Source organism: Bubalus bubalis, chromosome 19 (assembly GCF_019923935.1).
Source record: "Bubalus bubalis isolate 160015118507 breed Murrah chromosome 19, NDDB_SH_1, whole genome shotgun sequence".
In the NCBI taxonomy this organism is placed as follows: Eukaryota; Metazoa; Chordata; class Mammalia; order Artiodactyla; family Bovidae; genus Bubalus; species Bubalus bubalis.
In genome coordinates this window covers 38,061,349-38,084,951 of record NC_059175.1, presented here as the reverse complement: position 1 = coordinate 38,084,951, position 23,603 = coordinate 38,061,349, and the positions used below count along the sequence as shown (strand labels likewise).

The window sequence follows — 23,603 nt, the reverse complement described above, 5'->3', positions numbered from 1 at the left end:
CAAACAGCACAGTCATTGGAAAAGACCTGATGCTGGGAAAGATTGAAAGCAAAAGGAGAAGAGGGTAGCAGAGGATGAGATGGTTGGATGGTATCACTGACTCAATGGACATGAATCTGAGCAAACTCTGGGAGACAGTGAAGGACAAGGAAGCCTGGCATGCTGTAGTCCATGGGATCACAAAGAGTCAGACACGACTTAGTGACTGAACAAGGACAAAAAAATTGCTTATCCCCTCAACCTAGAAAAGAATATGGTACGTGGAAGTGGCTCAAAAAATATTTTTTAATGGGATATCTCTTCACCCTAAAACCATGATGCATGCAGCCTACTTGGAGGGGGCCCAGCTCTACCTTAAAAGCTGCTATTACTGAATGAAATGTGACTCTGTGCTTGGCCACCAAACCACAAAGAACCATACATTGTCCCCCAGAGCACCATCTGGGCCTGGGAAGAAATCCTATCAAGGTTGACATGACTTTGGAAATCAGCCCCATTGACTGGCTGCAGGAGATCTGCCTCAGTCCATAATTCTACTCATGCATCATGGGTTTCTCATTTGCCCTCTAACTGGAATTCAGTCAGGATGCCCTGCAGCTCTTGACAGTGGCTGAGTCAGGGTCTTCCCTGGCCTGGCCTGGGTTTGTTTGCCTCAGGAGGGATTAGAGGCCCAGATTCAGGGCAGACACTGGCAGCCCGTTCTCAGCAATCCTGATTCTCAGAATGTTTTCATACATTGTTCCTGCTTCATGAAAAGCTGCCAATTTCATCCTCTTCTCTTAGGCTTGCTTGTCTAATATATCTAGGGTCTAGGATCAACCTGTCCAGGTCCAGGTGAAGTGCTCTGAAGTGTTCTTTTGGAGACCCTTTTTGTCTTTTATCTTCTGACCCAAGTGGTCATTTTATATTTGCTTTTAATTGCAAAGGGAGTAACGTTTTAACTGTATTAAGTTAACTAAAAAGAAAATACATACTGAAAAATATTAGCAAATGATTTTTAATGACTCTTCTCTGTTCTTCCCACTGCTACCAGAAGGAATAGATTTAAATAATAAGTGATTTCTGGCCTAGTCCCAGGTTAAGGCTGACAGCAGGAATGGAGTGACCCTGACCAACAGGCTATTAGATCTGGTTTCTGGAGGGTGGTGGGGTGGAGGGGAATGTGGGTAGAATCCTCACTGTCAGCCAGAACCGAACCTATTAGAAGAGAGGTAACTGAATATGACCAGCTGCACTGTGAGGCATGGATTATCAGAAATCTGATAGCAGTGCCCTGCACCCCAATTAGACAGGAAGCAAAGTACTACTGGGGAAGACAAAGCTGATAGCTGCAACCTAGTCCTTCTAGAATCACATGCTTATTTTATGGCCCCAGTTAAGCAGAGGCATGAGTCATTCCCAGAATCAAAGACACAAATTATCTAGAGCAGCAGGCTTGAAACCAGTGTGCCCAGGTAACCAGGGACCCCTTCCTTAGTCACAATATGCAAGGCACAGGCTGCAGAAAACATGAATATTTTTCTGTCCATTTCTTCATAACTTCTTCTGGTTTTCTACATCGTACCTACATGTTTCTTTATAATATTTGATGCCTTTTGGACAACAACTGTCTACATAAGCATTGATAATAAGTCCAATAGAAAACCAGATTTGTGCAATTAATTTGCAAAAAAGCTAGCTTCCCATGATATAGGGTTGCTCTCACCCTCAAGAAAAAGGTCCTTTTTCCAGCCTGTCATCAGGGTAACTCAACAACAAACAAAGAAACATGTCCTCTTTAACAACTGCTATAATTCTCACCCGGAAACTTTTGTTTTCACAATTTTTAAATCAATGTATACCCTGATCTCAAATTCCAAATTCACCGAGTAAACAAGTGAACTGATAAGAAAAATGGCAAGTGTGTTCTGACCCTAAATCCAGAGCCACTTGAATACATAAGCTCTTAAAGGGGACCAATGCTCCAGTCTATGTCCCCAAACCAGGGGAGGAGTGCAGCCAGGGTCAGAATGACAAAAAGGACTGGGACTGTCTTCGAGTAACAAGGTCATCACCTCCAGCACCATAGGCAGAGGACTAGTCTCTGTGTTTTGATCTCTGGCCCAGGAACAGAAAACAGGCAGAGAGAGCTGTAGTTTCAATATCTATTCTCCAGCAGCAGGCTCTGCCTTTGCTTAGAAGCCTCTCCTGAGGAGATGCTCACACATCAACAACATGAAGCCAGAGCTTAGACCTGAGAGCAGGAGACTCTGAGCCACAAAGTGTCAGGATGGAAACTCTGCTTTGGGGCGTGCCTATGGTCCTTGTCTATGCATCACTCTGTCTTTTTGTGCTGGTGGGAACTTCAGCGTAACGGGCCCACAGCAGGGAGGGGAGAGAGGAACATCCCACCAGATCCCTGATGTGATGTGCCCATTCACAGGGTGAGATGTCCCACATAAATCCTGAGAGCACAGCCCAGTCACAGAATTTAGCCACAGGAACTGCCCTGACTCTACTGCTCAAGGAAAATGTGTCTAGTCTCACATCAGCCTTTAAAATGACCCCAAAATGTCATTTTAAATCTATTGGCCAAACTGAGGCTTACTGAAACCACAAGTAGAGAAACTCAAGTTTTGAAACTTGGAACTTTGAAACTTGAAACTCTATGAAAATAGAGGCAAATGTGGAGTCTTCTTCTGATCCCCAGATTGGTACTGAGACTCATGAAGATTTACCATCAGTCTTAAAAATAGATAAATTCTTCAATCCAGAAATGGACCATCTAATGGGAGGTGGAAAAACACTCTGGGTGCCTGGGTGGGATTATAATATTCGAAATTTTATTAATAGCGAAGGAAGAAATCTAATTTTTTTTAGCCTGGCTCTAGGAGACTTATGGACCTTATTTTAACTGATATATATTTTAGAACTAAGGAAAGAGCCTCAGAGAAGTGACAGTTAAATACTTAATATCTTTATTTCTTCTGTCCTAGAAAATGCAGTGTATGTAAACACCTAAGAAACCCTGGAATGAATATGAACTCAGTGCTGATCCTGGTTTTGAGCTGATGTTTAATCATTTGGAGCCACATGGCAGCCGTTACAGTCCCCTGTTCCCAGGTCATACATTCAGAGCTTCCAGGCGGTTCGCATCATGACGATGAAATACACATCAGTGTCAATGGACGCGCTCACCCCAGCATAGTAGTTCATGAACTCCTCAGGGGTCACCTGCAGTGTAAAAGTCAGGAAAAAAAAACAACACAAAGCTTTGCTTCTCACCATTTCAGTTGAGGCACATCTCTAGAACCTGTAAATGGGAGGGAAATTTCAGTCAAGTAGAGTTCTTAGTGACACCACTGAGGAATAGATCTAGAAAAAGAGAAAAATGAGATTGAGAATGGCCATGAGGGAGTGGCCAATGAGAATAAAGGAAGAAAGTCTCGAAAATTTCCAAACCAACCTAAATGGAAAGTGAGATGCAGGTCTCGTCTTCCTATAAGAGCAGAAGACCATCTGTCCAGGTAAGTGAGACTGAAACTCAAGAATAAGAAACATGTGTTCTTTAACTGCAGTGAATACCATCTTTCTGGGACATGTCAGAAATACCACCCTCATGTTCTTGTGTCAAGACAAGGCATGCTTTTTACCTTTAAAAATGGAGCTCCATCCTACAGAAAAGGAAAGAGATTTCTTCTTAAATACTCCTTGGCTTCATGCTTTTTTAAGATACATATGATTTATTTCAGGCACAGAGTTAAGTTCTAAAAGATCCCCCCATTCCATCCCCACTTGGGTTCTCTATCTTTGCATGCCTGTTTCAACTGATATGTTTACTTATGCTAAGATTTTACTTTCCTTTCTTTTAAGAGAGAAGAAATGCAGTTACCAATGTATTTTTAAATAGGTCCATGTGACGAGTGCACTCTAATTCAACTGTATTAACAGACACAATTAGTTGACTCAGGGAAATAATTGTTTTTTGGTTTAATCTCTATGACCAGTGAATTTAGCCCCAAGTACAGACCAGCTTATATGGGAGGACACAGACACAGTAATGATGGTTGTCTGGGAAAGTTATCACTTTTCCAGTTAGCCCTCAAATTTCAGTGTCATGAGGGATTGAAAACATCACAAAAAGTGAAATCTGTAAATAATTCAAAACCCCTTTCTAGTCCCTAACAGCAAACTCTTCTCTCACCAAGTCTCGGGGAACATTCTTATCTCTTCCAAGTGTTAGGTAGTTAGAATAGGAAACAGGAGTCCGGAATGGTGGTGGCTGAAAGACACGGAAGGGAAAAGCCCGCAAAAACAGAACAAAGGAAGATCAAGGAAGGTCTGAGGACCTGAGTGAGGACCTCAGGTAGAACAAACAGCACTCCTGGCTAGCCCAGTTTACATAGGGCAGGCCCAGTGGGGAGGAAAAAAACATTAAAAAAGGAGCCAAAGGGCTCACTCTCCCGCGCACTGTCTCTCCCGTGCGCTGGCGTGCTCCTCCACTCTCTTCTCTTTGCATCTTTGGGTCCGCATGCCCTCACACCTCGAGGATGGATTCTCCTGCTATCTTCTAAATAAAATAGAGCTGTAACGATGATTTGTCTAAGAGCTATAACATGGTTTGTCCAAGACCTGAGAGCTGTGACGTACCGAGGGCTTTAATGTCCATCGCTCTAAATCTTTGTTGTGACGAGACAGAACCGAGGAGCATACACACTCGCCTGACACAAGAATCGTGAGTTGACTGACCCACTTGCATTTTGTGCTGAAATTATAAGGGAACAGAGAAAAAAGTCATAGGATCCATCCTTGTCTCCTTCTCTTCTTCCCTTCTCTCTCTTCCTCCTGCCTCTCTGCTCCCACCCCACCCCATAAAAGAGTAAAAAGCAGTAAGAAGAAAGACGAATGGAGCTAGTAACTGAGCTGTGCCTATCAATGCCTGGAAGTAGAAATAAAGAATACATGTACAAGAGCTTTTGTTAAAAATTATAGAGTACCATTAATGTGCTCCTTTCTTGAGTTTTTTTATTTCTGGCCTGCTTTGCATTCCCCAGTTCTCCAGCTTTCAGCTCCATCTGGAGTTCCTTTATAGCAACAGCTCTTTGTTCATTTAAAATGTGACTCAATTTAGAAAAGTCTGAATCATGCATCAGGTTTAAGAAATATTTTCATTACTCCCTGGAATATCCCTGGAAAGTCCTTGGCACATCTGGGCGATAATAAGTGCTCAATAAATACTATTCAGATTTATGATTATGCTAAGTGAAGTTTCTGTGCATAATATGTGCATGTGTGCATGCTAAGTCACTTCAGTCATGTCCAATTCTTTGTGACCCTGTGACTGTAGCCCACCAGGCTCCTCTCTCCATGGGATTCTCCAGGCAAGAATACTGGAGTGAGTAGATTGCCGTTTCCTCCTCCAGGATGTGCATAATGTATTTAGTCATTAAATCAGGCACTTCTGAATCTTTGAGAGGCAAAGATCTCGAATACCGATGTGAATAAGAGTCATTTGGGACACTTGTTAAAACTATAAATCCTTGTGTTCACCTCCCCCCCCCCTTTAAAAACAATCAGATTCTTCAGTTCTTCAGGGCTGCCAGCAACCTGCATGAATAATTCATTCCCTGAATGATGAGCACTCAGAGAGCTGAGAGTTTATGCAGAGTCTGTGAAATTCAGGTGACATCAAATGCTATAACCGCTAAAAACCCCAATAACCCTTACTTTGAGTATTTGAGAACCTACTGTGGCTTGTGAAGATAAATGTCAGAAGAAACGGGGTGGGAACTTGAAATCAGCTGAATCACAACAACTGGCTATTCTGACTTGGGTTAGAGAAAAGGGCAGCTGAGGTTTCCCCTGGCAAAGGGGAGGAACCACCTGCAGAAGGGGGGTAGATACAGGCTGGGACCCTGCATCAAGATGGGCTAATTTGGGGAAATGACAGTTGACTATTTTTCCACTGCCATCTCAGAGATCAAAGGCCAGCCTCAGGGGAAGAAAACACGGTTCTGCTGTTTCTGACCCCACGCATTTGACTGCCCAACAGAATCTAGGCTCCTTTTAAAAATCTACTTCTGCAATCACTTTAGGCTAAAATGGAGGATATTTCTCTGCCCCTGGCAGGAAAATGTCAGCAGAAATGACATAAAGATCTCCCTCCCCTTGGTCATAGGGCTCACCATGAAGTTTCACAGAAAAAAAAAAAAAAAATGGGGGCGGGGGGAATTCCCTTTAGGACAGGAAGGCTTGTTTCCTCTCCCTATCTCCAGCATCTCCGCTTCCAGCCCACTGCCACATTAAGCCTTCCTGTGTGGCAAAAAGGTCAGGAGTCACTGTCCCCGGGGTCCTGCTGCCCCAGCCACACAGGGAACTCCCTTCCCCATCACCTTAAACCTTCAGGGCATTTCAGAGCAGAACTGATCCTGGGTCAAAAATCCCATTTCTGGATGTTGATAAAAGACAGATGACATTCTGTCTTGGACTTCCCTGGTGGCTCAGATGGTAAAGAAAGAAAGAAAGATTAGTCACTTAATCATGTCCAGCTGTTTGTGACCCCATGGACTGTAGCCTGCAAGGCTCCTCTTTCCATGGGATTCTTCAGGCAAGAATACTGGAGTGGAGTGGATTGCCATTCCCTACTCCAGCAGATGGCAAAGACTATGCCTGCAATGCAGAAAATCCGGATTCCAACCCTGGGTTGGGAAGATCCCCTGGAGAAGTGAATGGCACCAACTCTAATATTCTTGCCTGGAGAATCCCAAGGACAAAGGAGCCTAGTGGGTTACAGCCCATGGATTCGCAAAGAGTCAGACATGACGAATGGCTACCACTTTCAGTTTTCTTTCATTCTGTCAGGGGAGTGTGTAATTTCCTTGGGTCTGTCTCGTCACAACAATTTGAAGCAACAGACGTCAAAGCCTTCGGTGCATCACAGCTCCCAGACAGTGTTATAGCTCCATGTTACAGCTCAGTTTTATTTAGAAAATAAAGAAAAAATATGTCCTCAAGGTGTGAGGGCATGCCAACCCAAAAGACGCAAAGAGGGGAGAGAGAGAGAGAGAGAGAGAGAGAGAGAGTGCAAGCGCGCATGCGTGCGTGCAGGAGAGAAAGACCCCCGACCCTTTGGCTCCTCTTTTTATATGTTTTTTTCCTCCCCTTGGGCCTGCCCTATGTAAATTGGGCTAGCCAAGAGCACTGTTTGTTCTACCTGAGGTCCTCACTCCGGTCCTCGGACCTTCCTTTGTACTATTTTCGTGGGCTTTTCCCTTTCTTGTCTTTTACCCACCACCATTCTGGACTCCTGTTTCCTATTCTAGCCACCTAACAATTCCATCTCAGTTTAAATACAGTTATGGAAACAGTATTCCTTATCCTACCAGGCAACATGTTTTGTCACTTGAAGACACGAGTTATTGGAAATGGGTGGTTGCTTTTGTCCTTAAGTTCACTGGAGTTTAGAAATGTAAGTTCATCTCAAAGCCCACCAAAGATTAAATCAGAGTAAATTCTGTTATCTGGCTTTCCCTTAATTAATGCTTCCCTGAAATGACATTTTCATGTAGCTAAGTGTTATGACAAACGATGCTCAGGGGTATGTGTGAAAAGGCAGGCAGCATCCCGAGATGCCCTGTGAACCATGTTCCCCAAAATTGAATTATGGTCTCATTTCGAAGTTGGATATGTATTAGCATGAAGTTTGTTGAAATTAGGCTAGCTGTGTATGGTAAATATGGCAATCAAGAAACAGAACATTTAACCAAAATGCCACAGTCTTCAGATGATGGATATTTAGCTGTATGTGGCTCCCCTACAAATATATGTCCACACACACACACATACATTTTTACTACTTTTGTTCTAAGCTTTCTAGGTAGTCACCAAGGAAACATTTTACTTCTATTTATTTTATATATATAAGGTATAAGTCTTTTTAAGGCTTGGGGCCCATTTCCCATTTATAATTACAGAAAGAAATTTCACTAGATTAAGCTCATTCACTCACCACTCCATCTTTGTCATAGGGTGAGTCAAAGTTATCCAGAAATTTCCGGAACACTTGCTCCTCCGTCCATTCACCATTCTGGTACTTTGGATGGTGTTTTGCATTGTACACCTCTCGAAGGTCTTCAATTGTTATCACACCATCTCCAGTCTTGTCTAGCTTTCTAAAAGCTTGCATAATCACCTCTTTTCTGGCTCTGGACATTGGAGGCTAGAAACATAGGGAAAAAGCCACATACACAAGTCGATGAGCTTTACTTGTATCATCTGCAGTGAAATATTTGATTCCTCTCAATGATGTGCAATTGCAATTGTTTGTGTGCCTTTAAATGATGTGCATTGTGACTGCTCCAGAAAATCCCTAAGCCTGTATTGTCTCCTCCCATCTCCTCTGTGGTGTGCTATCAGCTTCCAAAAACCAAGTCTCATGATTGGGACCACTTACTCTTAATGTGAGAAGAAACTCATTGAAGTCTATTGTTCCGTTTCCATCTTTATCGAACCTCTGGAAAAGCTCTTCTGCCTCCTCCTTTTCCATGACCACAGCATAATCATTTAAGCCTTTCACAAATTCTTTGAAATCAAGGGTACGGTTGTTATTGTCATCCATAATTCGAAACGCTCTGAAGATAATATACACATATAAAAAGGAAGAAAAAAACACAAAGAACAAGATATAAGAATAAAAATTCAAGGAGAAAGCCACTCTCAAGGTTTTTTGAAGTAAAGACAAAAGTCTTAGGTTCTTCTCTGGTGAGCTTCTTCCCAGCCCCTCAGAAAAGAAAACAAACGTTTAAAAATATACTGTCTTCTCTAATTATATGACATTCTGAAAATGTCAGAACTGTAAACGTGGTAAAAAAAAGAAAATACAGGGAAGGGGAAAGAGACTGGGGAAAGCCCAGAGATTCTGGGCAGTGATATTTCTCTGTATGACACTAGAGTGGAAGATACATGATGTGCATTTGCTAAAGCCCATAGAACCTCACAGCACCAAGAGTGAGCCTTAATGCGTACATTTTAAAAAACTATTTAGCACATCAGGGAATCCCAGGAAGGAATACAGATTGTGCTGAGAGAATTCAACTGTTTTATAAAAGTTTGAGACCATCTCACTGAAGGGGGATGGAAAGATGAAAGTGCTGACTTAAGTAACTCTGGAAATGAGTAGAGTTCCTAAGACTGAAGACAAAATGAGCTATACATAACCTCTGTACTCCAGTTGATAAAGATATTTCTCATGGAGATACAAGTTGACAATTTCCATGTTGCTATATGGGTACCCTGGATCCGAACAATTAAAGGGATGATGGGAGCTAAGCTTCTCACTGTTGGAGTGGGGATTTATAGATAAACTAGAACAGGGTGCTAGAATGATCTGATCAATAAGGATTGAGTTGGAGACATCAGTAGGAACTCACGTTTAGCTTAATATAAACATAGATGAATACATATAAAATATTTACAGATAAGTATATAGAGAGAGGGGTTAGCCTATACACCTATATCTCCTTGTTCTGTCAGTTAAGAGAATCTAGAAGTAACACCTCAGTAAGAACAAAAACATCTAGAGTCTAGATCTTGGTTTATAGTACAATTCTCCAATAAAAGGAAGTGAGCTTCTTGGAGAAATGTCTGATTCTAGAACTGGGGCAGAAAAATATGCAAGATAAGCTTGGAGCATCTTACACCAAAAAGTAAAGAAGTGCTCAAAGAATCTCTACATTGATGGAAATACATCAAATGGACACAGAAGCCAACCGAAAGACCTCCCAAGGCCAAAACTGAAACAATTTGAACAATAAAAAAGTGTTGGGTTATAACCCAAAGTATAAAATACATATATCCATGAGTTAATAATGGTTTAAATAAATGCTTGAATAAGTAGATAAATGTGGGAGAAAAGATAAATTTCTCTTGCCGAATTTCAAATAAATTATGCTCATACTCTGTCCTGAAGGAGGAAATCATGCTCCCCAGGCCCTAAGTGGGGCTCTACATAGGTACTTCCCTTTGAAGAGTCCAATATGGAGAGGTAGAGGGGAAAGCAAGTTTACAGAGGAGAAACCAGGCACTGTCTCAGCCAGGAGACCAAGATCAAGGCCAATGGTGATAAGCCATTCTGATAGTTGGAGAAGGAAATGGCAACCCACTCCAGTACTCTTGCCTGGGAAATCTCATGGACAGAGGAGCCTGGAGGGCTACAGTCCATGGGGTCACAAAGAGTCAGACACAACTGAGAGACTAAACCACCATCAGCCTCATGTTGAGAGTACGCATGCATCCTTGATTTGATGTGATGAGAATCTCACTTTACTTCTGTGGCCCCCAAAGAAACATAATCCCAGTCTAACAATAAGAAGAAAAGGGGCTAAGGGGCAGCCAACCCTTGATGAGAAATGTAGGGAAGGGCAAAACCAGTAAAAGGGAGGAGGCAGAGGACACATTCACACAGAAGGCCGAGGAGGAGACTGTGTCTGTTCACAGTAGACTAGTTCACAGCGGAAGGGCTGGTAGGGGCGTGGGGTGGAGGTGGCATAGATGGCAGGAGAGATTTAACTGAGTGGGCCAGGGAGTAGACGAGACAGTGGTTGTCATGAAGGGTCTACGCTGAGGACAAGAATGTGGCCCCAGCACGAAGGTGGAGGATGGATTGATACAATGTTAAAGGGAAATGGGCTGGTCTTCCCATTGGACCATGACAGCCTGGCCACCAGGATCCATTTGCCCACATCCTGAGCTTCTGACAGACCTGGGCTTGGTCCAAGAGCGGGGGACTGTTGAAAGTGACATTCCAGTGCTCAGTAACCTGTTGGAAAGGAAACCTCATGGCCACCAGATTGGAGGTTGGAGTTCCCCAGCATGGCACTCTGTATGTCTCTAACACACAACTTCTCACACCAGGAAGACACCCGTCCTTGTGACTCTTGGTGTCCTCAGTTCTCCATGAACCCTGGAGAAGCCTTGCTCACCCATGAAAGCCCTGAGATAGCACGATGCCCCACCCATGGCAGTCACTGGGTTTAGTCTTTGGAAATGGGTAACAGGACCCAGGACCCACTCTTAGGAGGCTTACAATCTCTTTCCACTCAGGTTTCCCAGGCCTGAGGACTAATCCCAGGATCAGAGGGTGGGGAACAGGAGCTGTTCTCCTGTGAAGCTGAGGGAATCCCTGGGTGGCAGGTGATTCCTGTGTCCCTGGAAGTGGTGGAGACACAAAATCTGCAACTGCCTCTAAATCCCTATTGATCCCTCCCTATTCTAATTCACTACCCCTCTTTTGGGGGAACTTTCAAATTTTACTCATGTCAAACGATTGAGCCTAAGCCCAGTGAATACTTTAATAGCACATCCATTGCTTTCTCTGGACATACAGAGTCATTTCACAGCCTCTCCTGAACCCTACTGAGAGCTTGAGGTCAGCAGAGGCAAACCATTACATTTAGCATGGATAAACAAGGTCCTGTTGTAGACCAAAGGGAACTATATGCAAGTCTCCTGGGATAAATCAGCCCTATTGTCACTGCTTTAGGGACTGTCTCTCTCATTACCCTACTTGCTGTTGTTCAGTCGCTCAGTCCTGTCTGACTCTTTGCAACCCCGTGGGCTGCAGCATGCCAGGCTCCTTTGTCCTTCACTGCCTCCCAGAGTTTGCTCAGACTCATGTCAATTGAGTCAATGATGCCATCCAACCATCTCATCCTCTGTCACCCCCTTCTAGCTGTCTCTAATACCTGGGCATGCTTCTCCCTTCACTTTGATTTGTCCCAGTAGCTGCACTTAAGAACCAAAAATTGTCACAAGGGACCTCAGAGATCAATGCTTCCAAACTCTGCATTTTACAAAGGAGGAGCTGAGACCCAGGAGGAAGTGACTTGCCCGAGGGCCCATGGCTGGTCTCAGCCTCACTCGGCTACACTCTGCCTTTCTCCTTCATCTCCCTGCAGCCCACAGCCCGGGTCCTACCTGCCAAGCCCTTTGATGCCCGCTGAGCCCCTGGCCAGGCACTGCAGGCGAAGCCTCTCGATGGGGTCAGTGGCCACGGTGAGCTTCTTCTTGGCCTGGATGGCCATCTCTCGGTCGTGGCGTGCGGTCCCTGCCATCTGAGAGGGAATACACACTGGTCAGTGGGGCTCACGCCTCCCTGCGTGCCTCTGGCTCAGTAGGGGGACCACAGCCTTGCTGAGAAGGACATTCACAGCACACTCTCCCACCCACTTCCTGAGAACCATCTCAAACATCCCAGAATTTCCAGATTTCAGCTGCAACAACCATGTCCTGGCACATTTATTAGTGGCTTACTATCCTGAGAACGTCAGATCTCTGCAGCCTGGACAAGAGTTTTAAATATACAGCCATCCCTGTTGATGATACACTTTCATCTCTCAGAAGCTCTCTTCCCATCATACAAAAATAAGTCTCATTTCTCCAAACACTTTTTGAGTCAGTCTTACCTGCTTTATTCTTTATCTAGAATTTTCCATATTCCCTTTGACTGCAGATTTAATATTCTCCTTTTTGGTCTAAAGATTAATTTTTGATGCTTCTATCTTCATGGAGATTTTCAATATTGTGCTTTGATGATTCCTACGAGTAATGAGTATGTTTTCCTGGGTTGACTGGGCTTCCCTGGTGGATCAGTGGTAAAGAACCTGCCTGCCAATGCAGGAGACATGGGATCAATCTCTGGATCAAGAAGATCCCCTGGAGAAGGGAATGACAACCCACTCCAGTATTTTAACCTAGGAAATTCCATGGACAGAGGAGCCTGGTGGGCTACAGTGTGTGGGGTCACAAAGATTCGGACATGACTGAATGACTAAGTACACATGAATGTCTGGATTGACTGGTTAGTGTCCATTAATACCTAAGTAGGTTCTCAGGACAGAAAAAGGTAAATAGACTCTCTCTCCTGAAGAATAGCTATATCTTGTTTCTACAGTTTGCCTTTTGTGTTTTAAACATTCAGAAACAGGAGAGAGGGTGGCTGTAAGGAAGCACCCCACTTTTCAAGGCCCATGAGCAACACACTGACTGTACGGACACTGCAGGCACTGAGAATCCACACGACCGTGGAGAAGCCACGGCGCTGGGGGCCTGGAGACCCAGGCTCCAAGCCTGACTACAACCCACTCCTGGTGAGGTCTGAGCAAATCTCAGGGGCTCCGATTCCTCCTCCTCCATTAAATGAAAAGATTATATTAAATGATCTTTAAATTCCAGCTCTGCTCCAAGAAACACTAATCTTCCTATGAGCCCACCGACCCAGTTAATTGGGGAGATTCTAGAAATTTCTTTTTCAGGGTGAGCTGTGAATAAAAGGAACAAGAGCGCTTGATGGATATGCAAAAAAAATAACATTCATGGTGCAGAAAATACTGGTGTTAACAAGGGTACGGCCCTTGACTCAAAGGCTCCCCTCTGCCCCCACCCCCCCAGGTGCTGGCACTTCCTCCTTTCATCAGCGATGATGACAATCTTGTCCTCAAGGGCTGTTCCCTCCAATACAACCCAGAAGGTCTCCCCACAGAGTTCTCAACCCGAAGGTTTGTATGTAGGGGACGAGCTGTATATGAAATATCCAGAAGAGGCAAATCCATGGACAGAACACAGATGGGTTGCTGCCGAGGCCTGGGGGGAGGCCGTGGGAGTGACTGTCTCATGGGACAGGCTTTCCTTTGGCAGTGCTGGCACTTTATGTAGGTGATAGCTGCACAACAGGGAGATTCAACCGTACATTTTTAAATGCCTGATTTTATCAGGTGTGGATTTCACCTCATTGTTTTAATACCCTATGAGCTAATTACTCCTATGATTCATATTTCCCAGATAAAGAAACTGACAAGCACAAAAATCAGGCAACTTGCCCAGCTCCCACCATCATCGTGGTTCACGGAAATTCACACACCATCAGGACTGCAGAACCCTGAAAGGTCATCCAATGCCACCCCTTCCTCTGGCGACTTGGAAACTGGAGCTTGTTGGTTAAGGAACCTGCCCCCAAATCCTGGCCAACAGTGAAACTTGGGGCTTCAGGCCAAGCAGGGCTACACCAGCTTTGTGAATACTGCAAAAGCATTTTAAAGTACAATTTGATGGCCCCCAGGCAGAGCAGAGCAGAACAGAGTCTGGGAAAACACCCCGCCTGATCTGTCTTTGCAGACATCCCTACCCAGTGACCTCACAAACAGTTACCTCCAGAATCTAAGCTGATATATCCAGGAAAAAATGACATTCTCTCCTGCCATCCAGCCTACCATGGTACTTCAAAGGCCCGTGTTAACTACCCTTTTTAATCATTTAATGACCCAGTTCATCAATAAGTAGCTAATGTTTATCATGTGATAGTTTTAAAAAGTGCAAGTGTTCGTTGCTGAGTCTATCCAACTCTTGCTCACCAGGCTACTCTGTCCATGGGATTTTCCAGGCAAGAATACTGGAGAGGGTTGCCATTTCCTTCTCCAAGGGATCTTCCTGATCCAGGGATCAAACCCAGGTCTGCTGCACTGCAGGCGGACTCTTCAACTCTCTGAACCACCAGGGAGGCACCACTGGAGCAAATTACTCCAAGAAGCAAGCCCTTGATTGAATAGCTTAGAATCGTGAACTTCGAGTACTAAACTCCTCCAGTTAGCAAGGCAGGAAACAAAATTTGCTAAGAGCTGAGGGCTTTGGAAAAAGGCAGGATGAGTCGAGTTTTGGTGAAGACCATACTCAAGCTTCTGAAGTTTGCATGAAGGTACCAGGGCAGGAGTCTGTTCCCAAACGTATGTCACCGGCATCACAGCACTGAACAAGCGTCCCTGACTCCAGACGACCCTCTCTCAGCCTGGAGAAGCCCGCGTGGGGACAACAGAGCCCATCTAGCCGAGCCTGCGCCAAGCAAGAGGCTGCCCTCCGAAGCGCGTGGCTGCAGCGCCACCTTGTGTTGGCACTCCGTCTGCGCAGGTTGCTGGGTGAGGCGCCAGTTCTGTCCGTTCGCTCAACAAACATCTAATAAGCTCTGGGCACTGGGCTAGGAGTCCAGCGGAAGTGGGAAGACAGCTGAACCAAGGGAACTCAGGAGATGCGGCTAAGCAGGCTTGGAGTGGGGCTTTCTCAGGATTTTTCAGAGGAGATGAGGGTGGTAATCACCCAGGCGAGGGTCGTGAGAATGAGAGAAGCGAGAGAGCAGTTGTCTATTTCCCAAGTGCGAAGGCCAGAGTGAGAAAAAAAAAAAAGAAGAAGAAACTATTATAACTAGAGAAACAAAAGTATTTTAGTCTGAGTGAAGACTAGGGGTGTCTGTAGCGGCGGGGGTGAGAAAGAGCCGTGGAGATCGGGCAGGGATTTGGGAAGGGAAAATTGGGAGAAAGATAAAACTGTGCAGGTGGGCAAGCATCAGATCCCCTAGAGCTTCAGACACCATGGTAGTGAGTCTGGAGTCTGTCCTGAGAGGGGCAGGAGGCCACAAGTGTTTCAAGCGAGGGAGCGGCCATTTGTACCAAAGACCCCTCTGGATAAAGTGTGGGGAATGGACAGGAAGGTGGAACAGGCTGACTGTGGGAGGTGACGCCAGGCTGGCAACAACCAGATGAGAGCTCATGCTTCCAGGAAGGCGGTGTTGGCGGTGGGGGCAGAGAAGATAGAGAGATCCTTCCGAGATGGAGAATAAGCGCCCAGGGGCTGCAGAGGGAGAGGGTCCCAGGCCCCACCCAGAGCTCTCCCTTGTAGCTTCGCATCCCAAGCCCCATGGGGGCAGGCCTGGATATTTGGGGCACAGGATGAGCCTCAGCAATACGTGAACCGTGAACTTCCAGATGTTCATGATGGTTTTAGAAAAGGCAGAGGAACCAGAAATCAAATTGCCAACATCTGATGGATCATGGAAAAAGCAAGAGAGTTCCAGAAAAGCATCTATTTCTGCTTTATTGACTATGCCAAAGCTGTATTTGACTGTGTGGATCACAATAAACTGTGGAAAATTCTGAAAGAGATGGGAACACCAGACCACCTGACCTGCCTCTTGAGAAACGTGTATGCAGGGCAGGAAGCAACAGTTAGAACTGGACATGGAACAACAGACAGGTTCCAAATAGGAAAAGGAGTACTTCAAGGCTGTATATTGTCACCCTGCATTTAACTTATATGCAGAATACACACTGAGAAATGCTGGGCTGGAGGAAGCACAAGCTGGAATCAAGATTGCCGGGAGAAATATCAATAACCTCAGATATGCAGATGACACCACCCTTATGGCAGAAAGTGAAGAAGAACTAAAGAGCCTCTTGATGAAGGTGAAAGAGGAGAGTGAAAAAGTTGGCTTAAAGCTCAACATCAGAAAACTAAGATCATGGCATCTGATCCCATTACTTCATGGCAGAAAGATGGGGAAACAGTGGAAACAGTGGCTGACTTTGTTTTTCTGGGCTCCAAAATCACTGCAGGTGGTGATCGCAGTCATGAAATTAAAAGATGCTAACTCCTTGGAAAGAAAATTATGACCAGCCTAGACAGCATATTCAAAAGCAGAGACATTACTTTGCCAACAAAGGTCCATCTAGTCAAGGCTATGGTTTTTCCAGTAGTCATGTATGGATGTGAGAGTTGGACTGTGAAAAAAGCTGAGCACCGAAGAACTGATGCTTTTGAACTGTGGTGTTGGAAAATACTCTTGAGAGTCCCTTGGACTGCAAGGAGATCCAACCAGTCCATCCTAGAGGAGATAGATCAGTCCTGGGTGTTCATTGGAAGGACTGATGTTGAAGCTGAAACTCCAATACTTTGGCCACCTGATGTGAAGAGCTGACTCATTTGAAAAGACCCTGGTGCTGGGAAAGATTGAGGGCAGGAGGAGAAGGGGACGACAGAGGATGAGATGGTTGGATGGCATCATCGACTGGATGGACATGGGTTTGGGTGGACTCTGGGAGTTGGTGATGGATAGGGAGGCCTGGCGTGCCATAGTTCATGGGGTCGCAGAGTCTGAAACGACTGAGCAACTGAACTGAACTGATGAATGGAGGGACCAGCAACAAAGCCAAAGGGGACTGGCGATGGTCACCATATCTCCTGACATCAGACTGGGTTAAAGGCTCTGTCATCCCACCATCCTGAGACGCAGCTGCCTGCCACAAGCTAAGTAAGCTCCCTGCCTGCATTCCGGGAACCATTGTGGAACAGGTTACGGAAAGCTGAACATGCATGGAGGTCTGTCTCTTCATAATTCTCAGCAAGGTTCATGGAATCTCTCCTCCTGAATTCAGAGAAAAAAAAAAGCTGAAGAGAATGTTTAGGGAAGAGAGAAAAGCTCAAGTCCTGGGTTGCTCTTTATTGGGTTGTCTTTGGCGCCATCTAGTGGCATGGCAACCTCCCTCCCTGTACCGGCTCTTTCTCTCTCTTTCTCTTCCCCTCCCTCCCTCTTTCTTTCCCCTCCCTCCTCTCCTTCTCATGCCGGGTTGTGTGTACAGCTAACAACCAACAACACAGGTGGATCTAGTTACAACAGACAATGTTTGAAGGCAATAATTAGGGAAAATTGAACCATCTCTGCTGACTCCAATCTATTCAATTTACTGGTCATTACTACGTGGTAGATGGCAAAAATAACAGTGGTTCCTGAGGACGCTTCCCCATAGAAACTACTTCTCTAGAATAAATATTAGATCCCAGTGTGCAGAGTAGCCTAGCAGGTGGCTAGCATGTCCCCGTTCTGAGACTGAAAGTCTTAGTCGTGGTTTCTGCAGTAAAGACTGGGAAATCCCCAGAAAAGGTATAATGACAGGTGTGTGTCTGTGTTGTTGACATTGTGAGAGTTCCCTTGTCTAATCCATCTGAGCTTTATTCAACTAAAAAGACCTTTAACATCTCTAGCTATGTGAGCTGCTGCTAAGTCACTTCAGTCGTGTCCTACTCTGTGCGACCCCATAGATGGCAGCCCACAAGGCTCCCCTGTCCCTGGGATTCTCCAGGCAAGAACACTGGAGTGGGTTGCCATTTCCTTCTCCAATGCAGGAAAGTGAAAAGTGAAAGTGAAATAGTCAGTCGTGTCCGACTTCTAGTGACCCCATGGACTGCAGCCTACCAGGCTCCTCCGTCCATGGGATTTTCCAGGCAAGAGTACTGGAGTGGGGTGCCATTGCCTTCTCCGCTAGCTATGCGAGGGACTATGCTAATTCTGCAGGTGATGTTATAGAGCTGTGCTGCCAAAGAAACATAATCCTGCCTCCCAGGGGACATCTGACGATGTTTGGAGACATTATTGGTTGTCACAACAGGGGCGAGGGATGTTACTGGCATCTAGTGAGTAGAGGCCAGAGATGTCGCTCAGCGTATGAGGAGAGCCCTTGACAATGAAGAATTCTCCAGTCCAAAATGTCAGTCATGCTCAGGTGGAGAAGCCCCACTGTAGAGAAAGACCTGGGACCGGCAGGGGTACTGAGACCACCACTGAAAAATAGACATGCCCACCCTCCACCCCAAACACAGCATCTCTAGGTGTGAGTGCTAGGAATCTGCATTTTCATGTTTCCAGGTGGTCTTTGCTAGCACACACCTAAGTTTGAGAAGCTCAGCTGTTAGCGACCAGGTCACTCTTTAGTGGCAGGAGCAAGACCTTGAGGGGAAAGGCTGGGGGCAAGGTTATAACATAGCACAGTGGAGGATGCAAGCATGAAGCAAGGCCAGGTATACTGACCATTATAACTAGGCCAGAGACCAAGCCCTTGCTCAAAGCTTTGCACACATCAGCACGCTGCCTCCCATGGAGGATTCTAGTGAATAGGAGTCCCTCACCTGAGAATGTGCCATGAGACAGAGGGAGGGTCAAGGCTGATGTCCACTACTGTCACAGCCACTGTGGACAACAGTTAGGGCAAGGTGCTGAGAAATTGCTTTGGGAATTCAGAGAAAGACCATGAAATGAGATGAGTGAGAGGCAAGGCTTCAAAGAAAAGATTCATTGGAGAACTGCAAGGATTTCCCGGTAGAGGAGGACAGCGAACGGCAGTGCAGAGCAAAGCAGGACACTCGTGGGTCCTAAAGAAGACCCCTCTGTCTCACCGCGGGGTCCTTCCTTGGGTTTTCAGTGCTAGAGTATCAATACTAAAGGTTCCGTGTAATTTCCTTCTGGTCGAGATGAACAATTTTTATTAGTCTCTTCGTTTTGAAGTGGCTTCCCTGGTGGCTCAGACAATAAACAATCCACCTCCAACGCAGAAAACCGGGGTCTGAACTCTGGGTTGGGAAGATCCCCTGGAGAAGGGCATGACAACCCACTCCAGTATTCTTGCCTGGAAAATCCCTGTGGACAGAGGAGCCAGGCAGGCTACAGTCCATGGAGTTGCAAAGAGTTGGACACGACTGAGCAACTAACTCATTTTGGAGCCTTAGTGTTATTTATTTGTTAGTTTCCTTATTTTAGTAAAATGATGTGTGAGGTGGTTTTTCCCACACAAATTATTTTTTTAATTATTTCTACAGTGTATTAATATATGAAACAACTGGTTTTGTTTGGATTGCCAACCCCCATATAAGGTTTAATTTATTATGGTATTTAATCTCACCTGTAATGATATAAGTACACTGTGGAAATAAAATGTCATTTAAGTCTGGCTTCTTACCAAATTTTCTCTGCACAAAAATACATTTTCTCAAGATGTTTAAGATTCAGTGTTTCAGTTATTGTCAATATGCAGGTTTCCCTAAAGCCCATATCTGATAACTCATAGTCTTTTATTCTTTCTACTGACCTTTGGAATGTGAATTAATTCCTTATTTTAACGTTTGTGATATGGCACAGTTTAAGAAAAAGTATTTCACAAATATTATTGTTATAAAGTGTTTATTTCACACATCTTCTTGAAATTTCATTTTATAATCATTCAATCAGGGTTAAGATTAGGGCTAGGTGAGTTACATGCCTAGGGCACAATGTTTAAGGAGGCCCTCAAATCTCAGGATTGTACAAACGTCAACCCTGAGTTTGCCCAGGGCTGAAAGTAAGTATCTCCTTAAATATTTTGCCCCAGGGACCTACCTCAAGTCACCCTAGTCCTGGTCTTGAATGCAGCATATATTTATTGAACATCTATTGTGTGCCGCACAACAGCGGTGAATGAGACAACCAAGGTCTCTTCCAGGAGTTCACATTCTTCAGGGTAGGTTTAACTTTGTTGAGTTTGAATCACAGTTGATTTTCTGGAATAGCCAACTGGTTGATTCCAATCTCCTTTCTCTGCTTATTTTGCTTTCAGTTAGGTGGCCATGTCTCTCTGGCAAAGAGACTCAACTGGAAGTGCTGAGGGCTGTGGGAGAAATCTCCCATATCTTTTGCCTCCTCCTGCCTTAAACAAGAATGTGACATCAGGAGCTGTGGCAGCCTTTCTGTAATTGTGAGGAAAAGGCCAAGGGAATCACAAAGATATCAACCTAGAACCCAAGCATCACTGAGCTACCAAACTGATATAGCCAACTACTGGACTCCACCCTCCCATCATGTGAAAAATATAGCCTCTATTTGCTTAATCCAATGCTGATCAGGTCCTCTGTTACTTGAAGCCAAAAGTATTCCTAACTGATATATCTGGCAAAAGCTTATTCCTGCAGTGTTTGAATTGACCCTAGATTTCAAATTTTACCTGGCTAAAATAACTAGCAATCCAGTAGGAGAGCATTGGCTCCCCTGAGAACTGGAAGAAAACATAAAGTAAAATTCTTCTCTCAGAAGAATTTCATCAACACTTAGCAGCTGCTTCAGCATTTTTGGCTATCAAGGAGAGTTGGGAGGGGGGAGGGGATCTGCTTAGCATGATAGTTAAGGATTCGTGTAACTACTACTCTTCATGGGGTTCTCTGGTTGGATGGCATCACCAACTCAATGGACATAAGTTTGAGCGAACTCCGGGAGATAGTGAAGAATGGAGAAGCCTGGCATGCTGCAGTCCATGGGTCATAAAAAGTCAGACACAACTTAGCGAATGAACAGCAACAACAAGTAACTAACACAATGTAATATGAGCCCAGGTTTGATAGGCACAGAGGCACCAGGGTTAAGGGGTCCTTCTCATAATGAGCATCCCCTGGGAATCTCCAGAGGCAGGAACTGTCTTAACAGCACTCTCCTGGTTCCTTCTCCAACTCACTCTTCCCCTCCACTCTGTCTTGAGCCTCTGGGGTTTTACCAGGAAATTGCTGGCAATCTATTCTAGTCAGGCAACCTGCCAGATCTTAAAGAAGCAGAGTAAGAAAATATCTAAACTACCCAAAGGTAAAAGCAAGGCTTTGGCTGGATTTGTGTACAAAATGCAAATGAATCAAGGTAAATTGGAAGTGGTCAAATAGGAGATGGCAAGAGTGAACATCGACATTTTAGTAATTAGTGAACTAAAATGGAGAGGAATGGGCGAATTTAACTCAGATGACCATTATATCTACTACTGTGGGCAAGAAACCTTTAGAAGAAATGGAGTAGCCCTCATAGTCAACAAAAGAGTCCAAAATGCAATACTTGGGTGCAGTCTCAAAAATGACAGAAAGATCTCTGTTCGTTTCCAAGGCAAACTGTTCAATATCATAGTAATTCCAGTCTATGCCCTGACCAGTAATGCCGAAGAAGCTGAAGTTGAATGGTTCTATGAAGACCTACGACACCTTCTAGAACTAATATCCAAAAAAGATGTATTTTTCATTATAGGGGACTGGAATGCAAAAGTAGGAAGTCAAGAGATACTTTGGAGCAACAGGCAAATTTGCCCTTGGAGTACAAAATGAAGCAGGCAAAGGCTAACAGAGTTTTGCCAAGAGAATGCACTGGTCACAGCAAACACCCTCTCCCATCAACACAAGAGACAGCTCTACACATGGACATCACAGATGGTGCAGCCTTCTTTGCAGCCAAAGATGGAGAAGCTCTATGTAGTCAGCAAAAACAAGACTGGGAGCTGACTGTGGCTCAGATCATGAACTCCTTATTGCCAAATTCAGACTTAAATTGAAGAAAGTAGGGAAAACCACTAGACCATTCAGGTATGACCCAAATAAAATCCCTTACAATTATACAGTGGGAGTGAGAAATAGATTCAAGGGATTAGATCTGATAGACAGAGTGCCTGAAGAACTATGGACAGAGGTTCATGACATTGTACAGGAGGAAGGGATCAAGACCATCCCCAAGGAAAAGAAATGCTAAAAGGCAAAATGGTTGTTTGAGGAGGCGTTACAAAAAGCTGAGAAAAGAAGAGAAGTAAAAGGCAAAGGAGAAAAGGAAAGATATACACATTTGAATGCAGAGTTTCAAAGAATAGCAAAGAGAGATAAGAAAGCATTCCTCAATGATCAATGCAAAGTAGAGGAAAACAATAGAATGGAAAAGACGAGATCTCTTCAAGAAAATTAGAGATACCAAGGAAATATTTCATGCAAAAATGGGCACAATAAAGGACAGAAGTTGTATGGACCTAAGAGAAGCAGAAGATATTAAGAAGAGGTGGCAAGAATACACAGAAGAACTATACAAAAAAGATCTTCATGACCAAGATAATCACAATGGTGTGATCACTCAACTAGAGCCAGACATCCTGGAATGCAAAGTCAAGTGGGCCTTAGGAAGCATTGCTACAAACAAAGCTAGTGGAGGTGATGGAATTCCAGCTGAGCTATTTGAAAATATTAAAAGATGATGCTGTGAAAGTGCTGCACTCAATATGCCAGCAAAATTGAAAAAGACCAGTGGCCACAGGACTGGAAAAGGTCAGTTTTAATTCCAATCCCAAAGAAGGGAAATGCCAAAGAATGTTCAAACTGCTGCACTATTGCACTCATCTCACACGCTAGCAAAGCAATGCTCAAAATTCTCCAAGTCAGGCTTCAACAGTACGTGAACTGTGAACTTCTCAATGTTCAAGCTGGATTTAGAAAATCCAGAGGAACAAGAAATCAAATTGCCAACATCCGTTGTACCATTGAAAAAGCAAGACAGTTCCAGAAAAACATCTCTCTCTTTAGTCGCTAAGTTATGTCCAACTCTTGTGACCCCATGGACTGTAGCCTGCCAGGCCCTTCTGTCCATGGGATTCTCCAGGCAAGAATACTGGAGTGGGTTATCATTTCATCAAGCCCAGTTTTCCTGCATTGCAGGCAGATTCTTTACCAACTGAGCTATGAGGCAAGCCCAAAGCTTTCACTATGCCAAAGCCTTTGACTTTGTGGATCACAACAGACTGGAAAATTCTTAAAGAGATGGGAATACCAGACCACCTTATCTGCCTTCTGAGAAATCTGTATGCAGGTCAAGCAGCAATAGTTAGAACTGGACATAGAACAACAGACTGGTTCCAAATTGGGAAAACAGTACATCAAAGCTGTATACTGCCACCTGCTTATTTAACTTATATGCATACTACATCATGCAAAATGTCAGGCTGGATGAAGCACAAGCTAGAATCAAGATTGCTGGGAGAAATATCAATAACCTCAGATATGCAGATGACACCACCCTTATGGCAGAAAGTGAAGAAGAACTAAAGAGCCTCTTGATGAAAGTGAAAGAGTAGAGTGAAAAAGCTGGCTTAAAACTCAACATTCAAAACACTAAGATCATGGCATCTGGTCTCATCATGTCATGGCAAACAGATGGAAAA

The 23,603-nt window shown here is 44.5% G+C and overlaps 1 protein-coding gene across 7 annotated transcripts in view; it reads right to left on the bottom strand.

The window, feature by feature from the left end:
• CAPSL (calcyphosine like) overlaps positions 1-23,603 on the bottom strand; it is a 37,826-nt gene that overhangs the window by 5,706 nt on the left and 8,517 nt on the right. The window contains exons 2-6 of one of the 7 annotated variants that reach the window (XM_044932442.1): positions 11,953-12,089; positions 8,432-8,609; positions 7,988-8,197; positions 4,630-4,744; positions 2,941-3,213 (exon numbers count right to left, since the gene is read on the bottom strand). In XM_044932442.1, coding sequence (XP_044788377.1) covers positions 3,203-3,213; positions 4,630-4,744; positions 7,988-8,197; positions 8,432-8,609; positions 11,953-12,089 — 651 coding nt within the window. In that variant the 3' untranslated portion in view covers positions 2,941-3,202. Of the gene's footprint in view, positions 1-2,940; positions 3,214-3,264; positions 3,355-3,445; positions 3,523-4,629; positions 4,745-7,987; positions 8,198-8,431; positions 8,610-11,952; positions 12,090-23,603 lie in introns of those variants that run through there. The other 6 variants (XM_006074893.3, XM_006074896.3, XM_006074890.3 and 3 more) reach the window with 6 other exon arrangements.